The 17,635-nt window shown below is 44.6% G+C and overlaps 10 protein-coding genes across 10 annotated transcripts; 4 read left to right on the top strand and 6 right to left on the bottom strand.

The window, feature by feature from the left end:
• Nucleotides 1–489: 489 nt before the first annotated feature.
• Bfra_003720oa (putative mfs multidrug transporter protein) lies at nucleotides 490–1,037 on the bottom strand (the record flags this gene model as incomplete). Its single annotated transcript, XM_037334126.1, has 2 exons — nucleotides 490–616; nucleotides 724–1,037. The coding sequence occupies 2 exons, from the start codon at nucleotides 1,035–1,037 to the stop codon at nucleotides 490–492; spliced, it is 441 nt and encodes a 146-aa protein (XP_037194213.1).
• Nucleotides 1,038–1,277: 240 nt separating this feature from the next.
• On the top strand, nucleotides 1,278–2,937 carry Bfra_003719 (putative zinc finger transcription factor ace1 protein; the record flags this gene model as incomplete). The annotated part of the gene is made up of 3 exons (XM_037334125.1): nucleotides 1,278–1,462; nucleotides 2,090–2,620; nucleotides 2,658–2,937. The coding sequence occupies 3 exons, from the start codon at nucleotides 1,278–1,280 to the stop codon at nucleotides 2,935–2,937; spliced, it is 996 nt and encodes a 331-aa protein (XP_037194212.1).
• A 1,049-nt stretch (nucleotides 2,938–3,986) lies between these two features.
• On the bottom strand, nucleotides 3,987–5,025 carry Bfra_003718 (uncharacterized protein; the record flags this gene model as incomplete). Its single annotated transcript, XM_037334124.1, has 2 exons — nucleotides 3,987–4,801; nucleotides 4,881–5,025. 2 exons carry the CDS (start codon nucleotides 5,023–5,025, stop codon nucleotides 3,987–3,989), a joined length of 960 nt encoding a protein of 319 aa, XP_037194211.1.
• Nucleotides 5,026–5,611: 586 nt separating this feature from the next.
• Bfra_003717 (putative transport protein sec31 protein) lies at nucleotides 5,612–9,519 on the bottom strand (the record flags this gene model as incomplete). Its single annotated transcript, XM_037334123.1, has 3 exons — nucleotides 5,612–5,656; nucleotides 5,717–9,248; nucleotides 9,311–9,519. The coding sequence occupies 3 exons, from the start codon at nucleotides 9,517–9,519 to the stop codon at nucleotides 5,612–5,614; spliced, it is 3,786 nt and encodes a 1,261-aa protein (XP_037194210.1).
• A 398-nt stretch (nucleotides 9,520–9,917) lies between these two features.
• On the top strand, nucleotides 9,918–10,499 carry Bfra_003716 (putative peptidyl prolyl cis-trans isomerase protein; the record flags this gene model as incomplete). The annotated part of the gene is made up of 3 exons (XM_037334122.1): nucleotides 9,918–10,039; nucleotides 10,089–10,287; nucleotides 10,359–10,499. 3 exons carry the CDS (start codon nucleotides 9,918–9,920, stop codon nucleotides 10,497–10,499), a joined length of 462 nt encoding a protein of 153 aa, XP_037194209.1.
• Nucleotides 10,500–10,630: 131 nt separating this feature from the next.
• On the bottom strand, nucleotides 10,631–11,351 carry Bfra_003715 (uncharacterized protein). The gene is made up of 4 exons (XM_037334121.1): nucleotides 11,284–11,351; nucleotides 11,195–11,210; nucleotides 11,018–11,080; nucleotides 10,631–10,960 (listed from the first exon to the last, which is right to left on the bottom strand). Exons 1-4 carry the CDS (start codon nucleotides 11,344–11,346, stop codon nucleotides 10,854–10,856), a joined length of 249 nt encoding a protein of 82 aa, XP_037194208.1. The 5' UTR covers nucleotides 11,347–11,351; the 3' UTR covers nucleotides 10,631–10,853.
• A 238-nt stretch (nucleotides 11,352–11,589) lies between these two features.
• On the top strand, nucleotides 11,590–12,102 carry Bfra_003714 (putative cytochrome c oxidase subunit 12; the record flags this gene model as incomplete). The annotated part of the gene is made up of 4 exons (XM_037334120.1): nucleotides 11,590–11,632; nucleotides 11,778–11,890; nucleotides 11,944–12,007; nucleotides 12,068–12,102. The coding sequence occupies 4 exons, from the start codon at nucleotides 11,590–11,592 to the stop codon at nucleotides 12,100–12,102; spliced, it is 255 nt and encodes an 84-aa protein (XP_037194207.1).
• A 180-nt stretch (nucleotides 12,103–12,282) lies between these two features.
• Bfra_003713 (putative beta-alanine protein) lies at nucleotides 12,283–14,697 on the bottom strand (the record flags this gene model as incomplete). Its single annotated transcript, XM_037334119.1, has 9 exons — nucleotides 12,283–12,421; nucleotides 12,472–12,504; nucleotides 12,552–13,077; nucleotides 13,158–13,466; nucleotides 13,522–13,531; nucleotides 13,591–13,701; nucleotides 13,771–13,844; nucleotides 13,968–14,086; nucleotides 14,450–14,697. The coding sequence occupies 9 exons, from the start codon at nucleotides 14,695–14,697 to the stop codon at nucleotides 12,283–12,285; spliced, it is 1,569 nt and encodes a 522-aa protein (XP_037194206.1).
• A 672-nt stretch (nucleotides 14,698–15,369) lies between these two features.
• On the bottom strand, nucleotides 15,370–16,488 carry Bfra_003712 (putative ubiquitin family protein; the record flags this gene model as incomplete). The annotated part of the gene is made up of 1 exon (XM_037334118.1): nucleotides 15,370–16,488. The coding sequence occupies one exon, from the start codon at nucleotides 16,486–16,488 to the stop codon at nucleotides 15,370–15,372; it is 1,119 nt and encodes a 372-aa protein (XP_037194205.1).
• Nucleotides 16,489–16,596: 108 nt separating this feature from the next.
• On the top strand, nucleotides 16,597–17,605 carry Bfra_003711 (putative 40s ribosomal protein s10b protein; the record flags this gene model as incomplete). The annotated part of the gene is made up of 4 exons (XM_037334117.1): nucleotides 16,597–16,613; nucleotides 16,681–16,812; nucleotides 16,882–17,334; nucleotides 17,392–17,605. The coding sequence occupies 4 exons, from the start codon at nucleotides 16,597–16,599 to the stop codon at nucleotides 17,435–17,437; spliced, it is 648 nt and encodes a 215-aa protein (XP_037194204.1). The 3' UTR covers nucleotides 17,438–17,605.
• Between the last annotated feature and the right edge of the window lie 30 nt (nucleotides 17,606–17,635).

Below are 17,635 nucleotides of genomic sequence, written 5' to 3'. Positions count from 1 at the left end.
CGCCATGAGAGTGGAAGATGACATTCTATCTGATGAACTTCCCCCTCTCACACACCATAACACAACTCTCAACCATCTCTTCGACAGCAGCCACCTACAATCCCACCTACAATGGTCCAGATTCCGACCAATGTCAAATGGCTTGATACACATATCATATATTGGGCCACATGGAATTTCCCGACTGCATTCAGGGTCTCACTAGTAAATTGGAGTACATCTTCCTCTTCCTTTCATGACGAATATAATTGAGTGAAATTGTGAAATTATCAATCAAAGGCATCCACATCCGTACAAAACTCTGCACACATCTGCGAAACTAACTATTGTATTTCATCCCAAGACTCGTTGGACTGATATCACACCCCAGCAGCACAGCACAGCAAATGTCATGATATTCTTCCAAATCACTAGCATAGTAAAACAACAAAAATCAAGAAACTCAAGACTACAGATCAATTTCCTCACTTCTCCCCTCCAATTTGCGCATCAAAGATCGATATCTCCCGCCGGTCTCGCAATGTTTGCTCGCCAGTGATGAACATTCACCGGATCCTTCTGATACAAATTCACCTCAAAGAATTTATTGTGAGAGGTGCATTTGAAGTTCTTGTATCTACTTACTCGTCAGTTTGCAATTCATCATTTCCCGTATTATAACATGCATTCTCATTATCACAAGCACTGGTATCGAAACAAGAAATAGCTGGATGATTTACTTACGAGTTCAACTTCTGGTAATTGGCCTGGATCAGATGTTGTTCGGTGATCTCGATGAAGTCTCCTGGGGAGTTTTCATCGGGAATGAAGTAGCGTTTAGATTCAAGAGGACCGTAGTTGACTTGTTGAACAAGTTGGATGGCGTATGGTGTGGTGGGAGTGATGGGATTTGAGTTATCTCCCAAGTCATTGGGAGTTGTGACGGAGGAGGAGCGAGGGTAGTCAGCCCAGGCTTTGAAGCTGGTGAATTTTTGTTGGTGGGTGAGTTGCTGGGGACGAAAGGACTCAGGGGAATTACAGCAGAAGAGAGTGGCCATGACGTAGGCTGAAAGATGGAAGGGTGAATTATAGTTTGATTTGGAGTGGAGGATAGATGCTTCAGCTTGTAGTTCGATGATAGTCAATGTAGTAATGTGAGACAATTGCAGAGCAACTGAAAGGAAATTCGAGGATCTGGATGGGTATATTTATGCAATGAGGACTTTCGCGTTTCACTGGACTCTAAGACACAAAACCATGAGAGATGCGAGTGATTCCTCAGAGGATGAAAGCATCAGATGTCCAATAACCCGAGCATATTGGCCTTGAACAAGCCAAGGCTTGAAAATCTGAGCCTGATCTACACAAGTGAAAAGCCACTTCTTTTCTTGCCAGCAACTTTTCGAGAACCCCGCCTTCGTGGCATGCAACATAGTCGAGTAATCAAGTTTTTGGGTTTGACTGCAGATTTTCATGACAAGCTGTGAGCTTTTTTGCATCTCAGATCCTCTGTCGTCCTCAGTAAGAAGATGATTAATTGGCAGATTCATGAAAATGAGGCCTACAACCAAGGAAACTTGCGTTTGGACTAAGCACCTAGCATAGAAAATATATGCAGCCTCCCAATACTATTTAGACGGCGTCATGATAGCAAATACGATTGGCAGTGCTCATTTGAGGCCACCTATCAGATTCCTCAAGAGCTGTTCTCATCGCCGATAGTTTGCAGAATGATATCCAAATTCGTGTTCTTAATATCGGAAATTCGATATTGTCTGAATTCTCGTTGTTGATTGGAGCATCACAATTTTGAGGCCTACAACCAGGGTATTGTAAATACTGAATGGATATTGGTTGAGCGATCTCGCTTCCAACACGTGCAGACATTTAATGATGATGACTGATTGGCTGTAGTGACATCTCGACCATCATAAGAACCCTCGAATTTCCCACCTTCTTCCTTTCTTTTTCTCTTTTCTCTTCACGGCGCGAGAGGCGGCGCTGTCATTCCTCACTCTTTTTTTTCCTACGCAGTCACTCCTTAGGGTCTTCTTTTTTCATTCATCTTCAGCATTTTCCTACTCTTTGCACTACCTTAACCCTAATTCAGGGGCCTCCGCTACGATCAAGGAGGCCCAAAGCGAATAGAACCTATCTTCTCGGAATACACCGCTGGGAACGAAAACGAACATAATCATCTACCTTGTGAATTTATCAATCCCAGCTTTTTAGACCTCAGGAGACATCCTGTTCCTTCTTCATTCGAATCAAGGGTTACTGTTGATGCTCAGGGAGCAAACAGACAATTTGATGAGAATGAATACCCCTTCGCTGAAGATGACAACCACGGAAATTTCGATCCTCTGCCTTACACTCCCTGCACCACTTTGCTAGATCTGCCTGCGCTAGACGCAGAGGTTCCGCAAACTCTCCAATATGTCGAAGAACCAGGCGGGGCCCAGGTTCAGTACGGTCTTTACCAAGCTCATTCAGTCTCCATCCCTCGCGTGGAGGTTTTCCAACATCATCATCATCATCCTACTGTTCAGATTTTACCTGAACAGCCAGAACCGCAACCAGTTGCTCAACCCTACATTTGCTCTGAATGTCAAGACCAATTCAGACTACCCTGTAAGCTGAAGTGAGTGCCAATCCTCTTGTGAATCCACATTGCATAGTTTGTTGATGCTGATACTCAACCTCAGTGCTCATATGAAATCACATACTCTCCCTTCCAAGTGTCCCATATCCTCATGTAAATCACTCGGGTTCCAGTATCTGAAAGATCTGAAACGCCACATTACAAGCATACATCCCGAGCTCAACCCGAATGCGGAAATATATTTTTGTGATGCGGGAAGCTGCAAGCACTCAAGAACCAAAAGAAAGGGGTTCCCGAGGAAAGATAATTGTGAAAGACACAAGAAGAAATGCAAACATCGGATCCAGCAGATGTGACAAGCAAGTTTGCTGTGTAGTTAGTCAATGGGAGTACTTAAGGTCGCGGTAGAAGCAGAAATATGATATGTTGATGTCAATTACCAATATATTGCCACTTGGTTATTGTGATTGTACAATCAAGACAGAATCCCTAGAACCCGCAAACTGCATTTCTCCAAGCCGCGGAAACAATATCGCCGGGCCTCGTCGTCCTAATATTAGCTAAAATGCCCTAGTCCAGGTATTCAGCTCATTTTCCTCGGCTTTTGCTACTAAGCTCATCATCTTGTTTCCTTTTTCATTTCATCGCCAACCATCATATCATTTGCATTTCCCCTTATCTAACTGTGAGCTGTGAAATCATTTTGCCTATACGCTGAAAGCAAATATACCCCTTCAGTAATCGAAGATTTTATGTAGGAAGACACGCCCAACCATTACCGCCTCAAATTTAGAATCAAACCAGAAGACAGCACACAATATTTCCAGTATGTATTCATCGATCAGCACTAGCCATCTATGTGATGTCAAGAGCATCATGAACCATATCCCATAAACGCTCGAGGCTCACATGTCGGAAAACGCAACACAAGGTTGAGTTCAAAGGAATACCTGTATATTTCCTATGCTGTGCCCTCCAGCCATCACTCAACGACAAGACTATGCACTGCAGATCAATTCATCGACAATACCAACTTTTTCAAGCAGTATTTCTTCTCCTAAGTCCGTGAATAAACTATCTTGGAATGCTGTCGTTTGCACTAGCAGGAGAAATAGGCGTAAAAATGTCAAGATAATGAGGGCTTGATTTAATTTTAGACTTCTATGATGAAATTGGAAAGGAAATCTTGCTTAAAGCATCACCCGACAGATGGCTAGAACAGGAGACAGGTAATTTCTCATCTCATCGTGATCGTTCCAGTCAGATAGATCATAGTTTGCCGATTGTGTCAAACAATAAGCCGAATTCAAAACCGCCAACCTTGGACGCATAATATCCAGAACTCATATAGATAGGGAATCATCATCATCATCATCAGCAATCTTCAGTACATATGCCTAGCCTTTTAATTACCGCCTCTCAACCAAGCACAAACTCCCAAAACAAAAACACAAACCATGGCATCTCCACTAACTGTTCCCCAAATACGTCCATATCTTAAGACCATGCCCACATAACTCTTCCAAGGCTCTGGCAAGAAACCCATCACTGTCCCCATCATACCAGCTGGCATAGAATTTCCCTTCTCCAAATAAAACCTGCTGCTCAACAAGGCCACCTCTGCCGTTGCAAAGATCCAAAAGAAATGCACACTATCCGCGCTTAATCCATCATTCGCCAAACCTGATGCCTCGCGTGCATATTTCGTGCCCGTAAATGACGTCGTAAGTGCTATGTACAGGCCGAGAGATAATGCGAAAACAGCATGAACTATGCGCCAAATATATGCATAAGGATCAACAGCAGCGGCTTGAGCTTGTCCTTCCATCCCCATGCCGGGCATACCTGGCATACCTGGAAAAGAAGGCATGCCAGCTTGTCCTTCGCCCGGTGGTCCACCCATTCCTCCCATCATCTGTTGTAACATTTGCATCATGGGATCGTTTGCGCCGTCTTCGCCAGGTGCGCCTCCCATACCTGGGAAACCTGCGAAAGGATTCTGTCCAGGAGCACCACCCAAAGAGCCTGGATCCATACCCAGCATCATTTGCCTTAATTGATCATCATTTAGTTGCTGTTGTTGCTGTCCACTCTGAGATCTCTGGATCGGCGTGCGAGTCTGCGGCTCATAATAATGATTCGAAATATCTACTTCATCTGGATCCGCATGGTTTGTAGCCTTGGGAGCTGTTTGCGCTGGCGCTGGCGATGGAACCTCCTCTGTAATCACCATTAGCTTTATTCAAAATATAATTCAAAGAGCCATCCAAAATAGCCTCTCAACAGGACAAGTACAAACCTCTAGGTAAACCACCACCCAACCCAATGATCTTATTCAACCTTGCATTTCCCCCGTCTCTAATCTTTGCTTCTCTCTTTTCCTTCCTAATGCGTGCCTGTCTCTGAGATGGCGTTTCTGCTGCTGGCTCAGAAGTATCGGCCATTTTAAAAAATTATTTTGTTGTTGAGAAAATGGAAAGATGATGACTTGGACAGATTTGATGATGTCGTTTATTATTTACGTGGTTGGAAGCTTCCGGAGCTGGGATTTTTTTGGTGGGGGAAAGCTAGAAGGGGTCACCATACATTATTTACCTGTACCTAAGTAGACACTTATTGCACTAGCTTTAACAATGATTTGATCTGCAGTTAAATAGAACTAACGAAATCAACATAATTGTACATCATTGGTATAGTATCGACCAAACTGTACAATGTTTCACGATTATTACAATGGGAATCATTGATTCATTCATAATCCAGAAGACAAGTTGATTGGTATCATGTTCACCACTTCCAGAACAAGACAGACATAATTTTTAGGGTATTCCTTGCCAACTTACATCAATACGCAATTGCAATCATAGGTATTACCCTTAAATCAAAGATAAAAAAGCAGCATTATAAAGAATAAGTTCTTACTCTAGCAATGTTTCTTTACTATACACACATGCTTCGCTCTCATCTTAATCCTCATCCCTTCGTTCCTGATTTTATTTCTCAAAATAAAATGAAGTATTCGCTTCGACTCTAAGGAGTGACTTTGCTCATACTAACTAATCGTTTGACACCGACCTGTATTAATCATTAGTATATGTTACGTTCAAACCCCAAAAAGACAACTATAAAACTTACCATCCAATTGCCACACTCATCAGGCTTTTCACGATGAATGTCGACTTGCATCCTGCTTGCTGTTTCGTAGTCACCAGATTGAAGTGCCTCCGCCAACTGGGTCAATTTCTCGATAGTGTCAGATTTCACAAGTTCCTCATTATTCAGATGATCAAACAAAATGTTGAGGCGCTTCTGAGTGTCTTTCACTTGAGGAGCAAAATTTGCTGGAGCTTTCGAGGCTACTCTTTGCATGTCACTAGTGAATATTTCGACCATTCTCTGAGCAGATTCAGGAATATGTGATCTATCACCAGCAGGGTGCTTAGGTTTTGCTGGAGCAGCTGCAACGGCAGGAGCTCTAGGAGGCCCAGTTGGTGGTCGAGAACCGCCCATTGGAGGGCCTTGCGGTGGCCCTTGTTGAGTTTGAGGAGGACCCTGAGGCGGACCTTGGTTCTGAAACTGTGCAGGTGGAGGCTGGCTTTCATATGGTGATTGAGATGACGCGTACTGGCTAGGTGGTGCAGCTGACGGTGGCGCATATGGGTTAGATGGAGGTGGTCTCATACCTCCCTGAGGAGGTGGAGCGATATTTGATGGAGGTGGTTGGGAGTATTGTTGTGCTGCTGGAGATGGAGCGTATCTGCTTGTAGGTGCAGCCCCGGTAGGTGGGGGATTATATGGAGAAGCTCCACGAGGAATTGTAGGTGGTGGTATCGATGCATATGGTGATTGAGCAGGGGGTGCTTGAGGAGTATATGCATTGGCCGTGGATGATGGTCTGGGAGGTGGTGCAGTCGTCAATGGTGAACTAATACGGGGTGGGGCTGATCCCTTGGGTGGAGGAGGTGGGGGGGTTGCCCTGGAAGCACCATATGGGTTTGCTGGAGGTGGCATTGAAGCACCCTGTTGATTTGGGAATGGATTTGCAACAGGAGTACTTCTTCTAGCAGTAGGAACCTTTGTTACGAAAGGTGTGTCATTCCAGTTTGTCATGTCTTTAGCTTTAGATGCAGGTGGAGCTGATGGAGTTGTGTTTCTCGGAGGAGGGGCTCCAAATGATTGTTGAGGTGCTCCATAACCTGATGGAGCTGCTCCATATGCTCCGTACGAAGGTGCATAAGCAGGCTGAGATGGTTGTGGTGGCTGGTAACCTTGTGGTGCGTAAGCGCTTGCTGCAGGTGCATATGGATTAGAAGCACCTGAAGTGGGTGGCGCATAAGGATTAGAAGCTGGAGCAGTAGCGGCAGGTGGAGCGTATGGATTTGGAGCAGATTGAACTGGGGGTGCCACAGCAGCAGGAATCGGCTGTTGATATGCGGCTGGCTGAGCACGTGCTGGCACTCTTGACGAGACTGCTGGCTGTCTTACGGTAGTGGTAGGGGCAACCTTTCTTGATGCACGCTTGACTCGGTCTCGTGCAACTTCTGCAGCAGGGTACTGAGCTGGAAGAAGATCAAGATATCTTTCAGCAATTGAGAGATGTCCGTGAGCAGCAACAATGTCCGCATACTCTGTATATTTGTCGTACAAAGCCGCCAATTTCCAATCTGATGTCAAACTCTGCTCGGGATCTTGAAATTTGGTGACATTGCGGAATACTGTAACCTTTTCAATAAAGTTTTGGAGTGACTTTGCATGTACGGAGAATGTAGAATCGCCTTCTTGTTCTTCAATGCCATGCTTCTCGTTCTCTTGAAGTTCGGAAATCCAGATGTTGATGACCTTCTCCAACTTTGAACCAACTAAGAAACAGAATGAAGCATCCTTTGCAGTGCCAGATTCCAATAGCCTATCACCAAGTGCTTCACAGAGGTCTGGGAATTGAGCTGGATCGGCATATGTGCATAAAGTTGCCATCGACTCTTTCCAGTTCTCCAAGTCAGCATTGTATACAACATCCCACAAGTTTTTGCCAATGACTGAGCTAAGGAGTCGTAGATAGTTGGGGCCTTCTGCCTTCTTGGCTAGGTAGGCAGTTTGAACTTTATCCAACAACTCTTTTCCACCACAATTGGCAATGATGAATGCATCAGCAATACGATCCTCCTTAAGACAGACAGTCATCGCTTTTTCAAACTGGCCAAGCATCAAAGCTTTGGTAATTTGTTTTTCCGAGGCCGAATCGGACTCAGCAAATAGATGGAAAGGATTGTCCGTCTTGGCTCCCTTATTTGCTGGAATATCCGTCAAAAAGTCATCACCTTCGGCACCATCGAAAAGTGTAGATAATCTATTGTTCTTTCCTGCTTCTCCATTGGCATCAGCTGGCGCTTCTTCCGACTTTTCAGCATCCTCTACGTCAAGTCCTGATACACCATTCGTAATCTCGTCTACATCAGAAAATCCAAGGTATTCGGTGACTTGCTTTCGAGGGTTGGCTGCAATCAATGTCTCAATAACTTTCCAGTCTGCCTTCTCTTCCTCAGTCTTGGCCTGATCAATATGTGTTTCGCAAATGCTCTTAATATCCCCGGCTTTGAGGGCATTTTCGAAAGACTCAGTAGCAGATCCTACGTCTGAATCAACTGTAAATTGAGAAATTTGGATCTTAGAGGATCTAGGCTTTCCTGCTGCAGTGGGTAACAAATTAAAGCTCACTAATTTGCCACCAAATCCGAAAGAAGCTCCAACCGGTCGTTCAAGCCACTTAGGAGCTTTGTTCAATGAAAATGAAGCCCCTTGAGGCTCAGTTTGAGCCTTGGTGAAAAAGTCCTCGCCATCAATTGGACCTGCAACAGGGGCTTGGGATGCGGTAGGGTTTGTGTTTTGTAAGGTCTGGATAGCTATCTTTCCATCAAAGGACGCAGTGGCAGATAATGCGGGGTTGTGTGGATTGAATCTAGTCTGGAAGGTCCAATTGGTGACTTCAGGAAATTCTCCATATTGTTCCCCAGTTTGAGGGTTCCAGATTAAAGTTCTGTTATCTTTACCGCAAGATATTAGAAGATCGGCATCTTGTTGACACCAGGACAATGACAAAATCCCCTGGATATGTCCTTGTAAAGTACGCTCCGGCGCATTTGAGTTTCTGAGATCCCACAAAAGGATGACCGGTGTAGAATCGTCAGGTGTAGCAGTCAAAAGCTTTGTCGCATTATTTGGATCCCATGCAATCGCTCCTACTGCTTTTCGGTTGTTGCTCAATTGTAGAGAGGCCTTCTTTGTCTTCAAATCCCAGACGGTAACATATCCTCCGCTTCCACCAGTTGCCAAAATATGGGGAACTTTTCTATTCCATGCAACACATTCGAGGTCATCCGATCGTGCGGCAGCTGTGCCTAATCTAAATGGATTGGAGATATCGTTTACGTCGTAGATGAACAGCTCGCCCTTGGAGCCAGCAGTAGCTAGGATTTGTGGTTTCAATGGGTTAAATTGAAGAGACTTGATAGCACCCGTATGTTTCGTCGTCCTAGACATGAAAGCATCCTCAGCTCCTTGTATAAGTTTCTCTGCATCCCACAAGTCCAACGATCCATTCTCAAGTGCGCCTGCGATTATGCCCCGCGGATGGTCTGCGTTTGCTGGTGCCCATGCAATGTCGTGAAATCTAATGGAACAGTTAGCCTTTCTAAAGTCCCCAAGCTCGATACAAACAATCCATCGACGTACCTGGAGTCTGTGCTAATGCTAGCAATAGGTTGTAGTTCTACACCTTGCTCGTCGTTATCCAAGCTTAAATCCCAAAGCTCCAGCTTCGTCTCATCAGAGAAATCCGCATCAACAGCCCCAGCCCTGGTACCCGTGACAACCAAAGGCGTCTCTGGACCTGGTGACCAGGCGAAAGCCGCAGTTCTGGGAATTTCCCTTAGACGGACCATTGTCTCGTCTTTATTTGTAGAATTAACAAGCCAGATTACACTGCGGAAAGTTTGCCGCTGTGTGTCTTTTCAGCCGATTTTATTGCTACACCGGTAGAGACAAATGGAAAAGACTCGTGGATTTTAAATTGTATGAGACGTGTAAAGACAGCAAAAGTTGCGATCTGTTGAATTGTTTATAGGGAGTAGTAGCACTGTGAACACCTTTCCCCATAATCGGATGGTCATAGCGAGGGATCCCGCCCGTAGGATTGTGAATCTTAGAAAACAGCTGACACGTGATTAAAAGCTCCTTCTTTCGCGATTTGTTGAATACCATTTGGGCAGTTTGGAAGTGACAAATACACCAGAGATTCCTTTAAATTAAATTCAATCTAATACTTCCCATAATCCACAAGATGACCGATCAAGCACGTTGGAAAGCTACTGTGTATGTTGGTGGTCTCTCCCACATGGTTACTACCGCAAATCTCGAAGCCGCATTTTTACCCTTTGGAGAAATAGCAGATGTCTCTATACCGTAAGTCCTCCACGCTAAATTTCGTGTCCTCATGCTAAGAATCTTTTAGCAAAGCAGATGGGCCCAACTCAACAGAGCCACATCGTGGTTTTGGATATGTAGAGTTTGAGGATCCAGAAGATACCAAAGATGCCATCGACAATATGGATCAATCTGAACTATTTGGAAAGGTGATTAAAGTCAATGCGGCTAAACCTCCAAAGAATGCGAATGAGGGATTGGGAAGCAAGACGGCTTTATGGGAGCAGGTAAGACTTCATGGAATCCTGCTGTGTAATGGTAGGGGGCGGCTTGGGTGGTCACTAATTTTTTGACATAGGAGGGCTGGCTAGCAGAGAATGCTGTGAGCGAGGAGGATAAACTGGCAGCTGAACAAGCAAGAGCCGGAGTTCAAGATAGACCTGACGATCCTATGCAAGGTCTAGAAGGATTGGATGTAGCTGGGCCCAAGCCGGCTTGAAAAAGGGCTATGTTACGTTCGTAGGCTACAGGTCATGAAATGTGTTACCAAGGAGTTTTTGGAGTAAAGCAAAAGGAGTTTAGGTGGCAGGAAGAAATTCACAAATGCCCTTCAATGTATAGGTTGGAGTTGGACAATGAAAAGCATGAGATATCAGGTATGGAGACTATGTATTCATGAGAAATAAGGGCCAATTCTGTACAACTCATTTGAGGTTTGGCCGATGCATCCGTTCTAATTTCTTCATTCCATTCTTGCCTCCAGCGTGTTCCACCCAGTGTCGCTTTTGATGTATGAACGTTTTCCCGACACTCAGTCTGTTTCCATCCCCCCGAAACTTTGTAGATGAATAGTTTATTCCTTTCCTCTGTTTTGTCTAGAGAGACGCATTTGCTTATCAACAACAAGTTTGCGACCCAAAGAGTAGAAAGCGAATCCGACAGCGACACCGACGACGATTCCTTCAAATTGATATCAGTGTAAATTCTGGCTGTACTCTGGCGAAGATGTAAACGTACCCAAAGGAACCAACTCGGGAGGAATCTTCTTCCATTGGCGCAATCGTTGCGAGATAGTGTGGGCTGTCGACCTTAGTGTCAGTCTCGATTCTCATCTGCTAAAAACGTATTTCCCAGTCCAGATTCTGTCCTCCCCCCCTCCAGCTCTTCGATTATCCAATCGTGGGGTGAACGTACCGCTATGCTCCTCCTTCTGTAAAGCCACAAAACATTAGCCCTCCCACCCTCAAAACCGCAAAATCGCAAATTAACAACAAGAAACTTACGGGCACAGGCGACCACATCTTCTTGGTCGGTTGGAACATTCTAGTAACGGTAGTAGGATGCATCTTGAACCGTTGTTCAATCTTCAAGTCTTTCTGATTAGAATTACACTCAACTTCCGTGGTCTGAGGTTTTGGAGGACCTGCATTTCTGCGCTAGCGAGCTCGGCCTTAGCCGACTTCATCCCGAAGTGAGAAAGTGCAGGCCCATTCCAATCAACCTCACATCATTCGTCTCGATTGAACCACCACCACCACCACCATCTCCCCCTCTAAATTCTGTAATCGCCAGAAAATAAATACGCAAATATGTCTGAAGAACGCGAGACCAAGCCCTTCAAGTTCGTTACTGGTATGTGCCACCCGGTGACCCGCCCACTGTTTGGATATTTAAAAATGGTCTGATAGATTGCTAACTGGATTTCTAAATAGCTGGTATGCAATTCCTCCGCCGCCGGGTTCTGCGAAATGACCAAAGGACTGATTGTAGGATATAGGATTCGACGCTCGATTCCCCAACCAGAACCAAACTAAACATTGCTGGCAAAACTATGTCGATTATCACAAGTGTATCCTAGCCAAGGGCGAGGATTTCGCACCATGCCGTCAAGTACGTTTCTGCGATCGATTGAGAGGGGGAAATATACTGATAGAGGGAAATAGTTCTTCTTGGCCTACAAGTCATTGTGCCCAAGTGCCTGGGTTGAGAGATGGGATGACCAACGTGGTTAGTAGTGGAACTTGAAAGGATTGGAAGGCAAGGTTTGGCTAACGTGGAATATTGTAGACAACGGAACATTCCCCACTCGATTGGATCAGTAAGGTATTTGAAGGTTCTAGAGGGTTGTATGGTGGGATAGAGCAGAAGACGTTTACAATGGATATGTATCATACAGAGTCATTATGCGAATTGATGAGAAACGAGTCGGCTTGAATAGACGTGCTTGATTCAAATTTGGTAGATAAGTTGATATCCATGAGTTATGCATTTTCAAAGTGCATTCAGGCTTCCTTCAAAGCTCTCAGTCGGTCATATCTCAACATCGCTCCAAGCAAGACTTGTGCACCATTCCCACAGTCTTCTGGACTGCAATACTCGGCTGGATTATGACTAACGCCGTCTTTACAAGGCACAAAGATCCTACTTATGGTTAGTGATATTCTGGTATTAGTGAAATGGAAGAGGATTACATTGAGGTTGGAGCATGTCTCGAAGTATAAACACTAGGTTGTGTTTAGCGTGGTCCTTCTCATCAGATTCTCATCCTTACCTATCATGTCCAGCGCCTGATACCATTCTCCTATAGCTTTCGGAGACGACTTCTGTTTGATCTCCGACACCAGAAGCTGTTCCAGCCAAATCTCCAGCACTCTCTTCTACGCATCGAATACAATCTTTGTTGAAATGAGTAGCCGGAGAATCTGTATCCATTTTCCATTCCACCAAACAGCCTTTACCTCTCTTTCCACTAGCCCCAAGAGTTGGCATCTGCTCTCCAGCAGCAATCAACTCAAAATCTCTTTTTAGTTCTTTCTCGCAGTTCAGAAGCCTTTGATCCTCCGGAGACCTGATATCAAGTGAAAACTGTACGAATCCCGGAACAGTATTAGTAGAGCCAGGCTTGAGGGTGAGAATACCTAGCATAGGTAAGCAAAGTATCGCAGTTTGTCTTGGGGGAAAGGCTTCAATACCTGTGGATGCTAGACAACCCATTTCAGCTGCCTTGTTGTGGCTATGAAGAATAATTTTTGCAGCTGTAAGCATAGCATCTGAACGATTCTCGAAATCCGTTGTACCTATAAAGCATTCTCAATTCATCATCCGTTCCACATTCACATCCTTTCAATTACAGACACGTCTCTATAACATAACGTACCAGTATGACAATCTCTTCCCCTCACTGTAATAGTATACCACCTGTAAGCCTGCACACCCGTCACAGCTCCAATCTTCGTTTTACTCATCTCGAGAATTGGACCTTGTTCAATGTGTAGTTCGAAATGTGCACCGATTGGATTATCCAGGTATGAAGTGGGAGTTGCACCGAAATATCCTATTCTTTCTAATTCTGATCCCATGGTCGCCGGCCCATTTACTTCGCACAAATCATGAGCCACTGAGAGGGGAATGTCGTGAGCCCACACGCCGGAGGATATCATGGATATGGGGAAGCGCGCTCCCTCTTCTGTGTGGGAGTTAGAGAGAAGTTCAGAGAAAGGCGTTAGAGTGATGCAGTGTACCGTTTGTCCACTGTATCCATCAAGTTAGTGTGTTATTTTATGTAGCCGCGGAATCATAGTACAACAAACATTAATAACTCCCGTAGGATATTCTGTTTCAATATCCAAATCATTCATTGTCCTCAACGCTTCAATACCTGCATGAACACCCAATATTCCATCGTATCTTCCTCCCGTCGGCTTTGACTCATTAGTCAATCATCATACAGTGTTTCCTCACGTATAGTGTATCGTTTTGGAAGTACATACCTGTGTATCTAAATGGCTCCCCGCATAGGTAGCTGGTCCATCCTTCCTTCCGGGCCGAATTGCAAAAATGTTACCTATGTTAATCACTCGTCATTACCTGTTTTTCGGGAACTTGATATCAGGAGATCACAAATAGAAGATGTAGGGGAATACAGGCATATGGAAGAATGCAATAGGGAAGGAATCTGGAAGCTCACCCATAGTGTCAATCTTCACATCACAGCCAAGCTGTTTAGTTGCTTCGACGAACCAATTTCGCGCTTGTTTGTCGGCGGAAGAGAGCGCAAGTCGGGACATTCCTCGATCGGTTTCCCCTCTGGATTGCTATCAGAATTCTGTGCATATCATGCAACATACTGTAGATTGAAAAAAATTGAAAGACACTATATGCAAATGATCACAGAGATTGATCCTGTAGCAGAACCATGTGATTTGCCCCATATGATGATCGCTTGACTTATATATGACTGCACTACAGAGATTGGAACTCATATCAAGGATGGCAAGGAGGTAGGCTGCATTGAGCAACATCTAAACATATCCAACATGCAAATTGTATTCGCTCCAGACCCAAAGACTTTCAGGAACTTTCCAATGTCATTTCTCTCTCACACATTTCATCCTTACTCCCACTTCGTCTCCCTTTCCCTTCCCTTGTATCGAAGTCTAAAGCTCAAACTCAATGAAAAATAGCCAGACATACGTTCCCCATTTCTCCCCCCGCCCCCATTGACACGTATAATGCAATTCTTTCCACAATCTCTCTTTATCAACCTTCCGCGTGATCTCCCTAATCTTTCCATCTGTTAAATCCCCTATTCTCAACGAGCCCTGGGAAAAGTTTCTAATCCAATTGAAGTTTCCGATCCTCGGGGTTGTTCTCAATGGGTTGGTTTTGATAACAGTTCTTGAATTTAATCTTGACATGTTTAGTAAGTACAGGAATTCAATTAAAATACATCGGTTTGAATGGAAGTCAAGATTGGATTGATTAATTGATGATATATTGTTATTTTATTGATGGTAATGCTTATCTGAGGGGAAGCTGTCCTTGAGCAGGTAGTTATCAGTTACCCCGCTACCAAGCATCTGCTACTGCATATGTAGGTACTCGTATGCATTATCAGGACCGTACTTACAGGACAGGTAGATAGCACAACATTTGTATCAACCTACTCAAAATATTATTTCTTACTACTCATTGGAAGAAGGATAAGAGATATCTGTATTCTCATGAACAAGCCATGATTTCATTATCATTCAATTTGTCATGCGCATCATTATCTAAGCGAAACATGAGTATGTTGCATTCATATTCGATCTATTTCCTTGTACCTCAGAAGAGTAGTTGGTCCTGGTAGAGCCAAATCTCAGTGAATGTTCAAGAGGGGGATGAACAAGAGTGAAAGGCGAAGTAGAGGAGTGTACGAAGGAGAGGAATTAGCCTGTAGATATTCACAAGTAGTCTCAGTATCAGTGGGCTAAAGATTAGTTTTGGTTCATTTGTAGTGATCACTATTTAAGTAGTCCGTGAATATCTCGCTAGAAATCAGAGTCCCAAACGCCGCGCTGTAATATCAATGCATATGAAAGTTTGAATCATTTAGCTTTCCCCTTGCCTTTTCCTTTTCCTTTTCCTTTTGCGGGAGATTTTGCAGGTGCTTTTGTAGGTGTCTTTGCTTGTGATTTGACGGGTATCCTTGATCGAACCTTGCCTTTTGTTTGAGCTGGGGCAGGGGGTGGTGTTGGCTCTTTGGCAACTTCCTCAACTTCAACCTCCTCCTCTTCTGCTTCTGCTTCTGCTTCTGCTTCCTCTTCCTCAACTTCCTTGGGTATCTCAGGCTTCTTGGCTTCGACTACATCGTCTTCATCTTCCTCTTCCTCTTCCTCGTCGTCATCACTCATAAACTCGTCATCCTCATCAAAGCCAAAGAAATTCATAGCCTTCGGCTTACCGGGTGTAGACTCAGATGGTGGAGTTGTATCGTTCGAGTCTGTACCACCCATAATCTCATCTTCTTCACTTGCGGAGCCATCGGTTCCTGAGCCACTACCTGAAGATGTTGCCAACAAATTATCCTTATAGTTCCCAGCTTTCATAGCCGCAAGAACAGCCTCACGCGTTCTCTCTCCGGCTTCCTCCTTATCCTCAACCCATTTACCATCCACCTTTCCTTTAGTACCATTCTTAATTTCCTGTTCTCTTCGCTCTGCCAATTCCACAACTTGTTCCCATCGTTTCCTTCTCTCTTCCTTATCTTTCTTTGCCATTTCTGGTTTAATTGCTAGATATTCAGCTAATGCCTTTGCTTCATTGACTGTTCTTAATCTGCGACCATCCAAATTTCGACTTGAACCGTTTTGATCGCCTTGTCCCTTCTTACGTTTTGAAGACATGCGACCTCCAGCTGCACGAAGTTGAGATCCAAAACCTCCTTTGCCACCACATAATCGCGCTGAAAGTCGTAAAGATAGAAACTCATCATCAGGATTTGATAATAAATCTGATATTGGAGAAGTTGATTCGGTAGAAAGTAACTTGTTCGAGATGGTTGTGAGAATAAGGCGACGATCTTGAGATGGAATGCGTTCGTAAAGTTTGTCTTGAAGCTCTGATATGGTGGTGGTTGTAGGTAGAGGTAGGGATAGAGTCGAAGGTAGATTCAAGCCCGGAAATGAAGTCAACAAAACGTTGACGGTTTGGGGTTGTGCTACCATGTTGTCGGGTTTTTTGTTAACGGGGTTGCTTTAATGGAATTCAAACTATTATCGCGCTTTGCGATGGTGTTGGTGGTTTTCGATAAGTTTGATATCAACATCCAAAGGATGGAAGTTCCTGAGCCGTAGAACTCCCGAGTGGCTGAGTGGCTGAGCACAAAGTCACGTGTGTTGACCTTGAATTCTGCAAAGCTTTCAGCCACACCTTCGCTTGCTAGCGCTTGAACCACACAATTCAGAATATTCGAATTTTGAATTGCTTCGATTTTTCTTACACCTCTCGACATCGACAAACTTTCAAGCAACTCGACAAACCGCCAAGATGTAAGATATTAACAATTGTCTTGATGGTATTATTTCAAAATTCAAAAAGACTAATTAATTAATTTACAGGCTTATCCCAAAGGCCGACCGCAAGTTGATTCACGAGTACTTGTTCCGTGAGGGCGTACTTGTCGCAAAGAAGGAGTACGAAAACAAGCACCCAGATATCGACACCCGTAACCTCTATGTTGTCAAGGCTTGTCAATCTTTGACCTCCCGTGGATATGTCAAGACTCAATTCTCTTGGCAATACTACTACTACACCCTCACCCCAGAGGGTCTCGACTACCTCCGCGAATGGCTCCATCTCCCCGCTGAGATTGTCCCATCTACCCACATCAAGGTCCAAAGATCCCACGCTCCTCCTCGTGGAATGATGGGAGGCGAAGAGCGCGAGCGCAAGCCTTTCGGTGGCCGCGGTGGACGTGGTGGTGGAGAGCGTGGTGACCGCGGTGACTACCGCAGACGTGAGGGTGGTGAGAGCAAGGAAGGTGCCGCCCCAGGAGAGTTCAACCCTACATTGTAAGTTTCACGCATCTATCAAATTTGGTTGATTAATGCTAACACTTTCTTCCACAGCCGTGGTGGTGCTGGACGTGGACGTGGAGCTGCCCCACCTTCGTAGATTTATTCTACAATTTCTTTACGCTTGCTCAATGCATCCGACAGGAATTCCTCATAAACACTTGTATGGTTGGACGACTGGACAGTAGCGCGTTAGGTCGAGTGAAAGTAATCGCCGGGGGAGCATAGGTCGAAGGTGGAAGTTGACACTTCAAAACTGTCAGGTAGCATAATGAGCTTCTTCCAATACCCCTTCAAT

Source organism: Botrytis fragariae (assembly GCF_013461495.1).
Source record: "Botrytis fragariae strain BVB16 chromosome Unknown tig00000045, whole genome shotgun sequence".
NCBI lineage: Eukaryota > Fungi > Ascomycota > Leotiomycetes > Helotiales > Sclerotiniaceae > Botrytis > Botrytis fragariae.
The sequence above is the reverse complement of the archived record's forward strand: the minus strand, read 5'-3'. Positions and strand labels throughout refer to the sequence as shown.

Bases quoted from the DNA above. Each gene is read 5' to 3' on its own strand.
- Bfra_003715 (XM_037334121.1), bottom strand. From the start codon at position 11,346: ATGCATCCTACTACCGTTACTAGAATGTTCCAACCGACCAAGAAGATG. The intron at 10,961-11,017 runs GTACGTTTACAT...ATCAATTTGAAG, and splicing joins TCCCGAGTTGGTTCCTTTGG to GAATCGTCGTCGGTGTCGCT.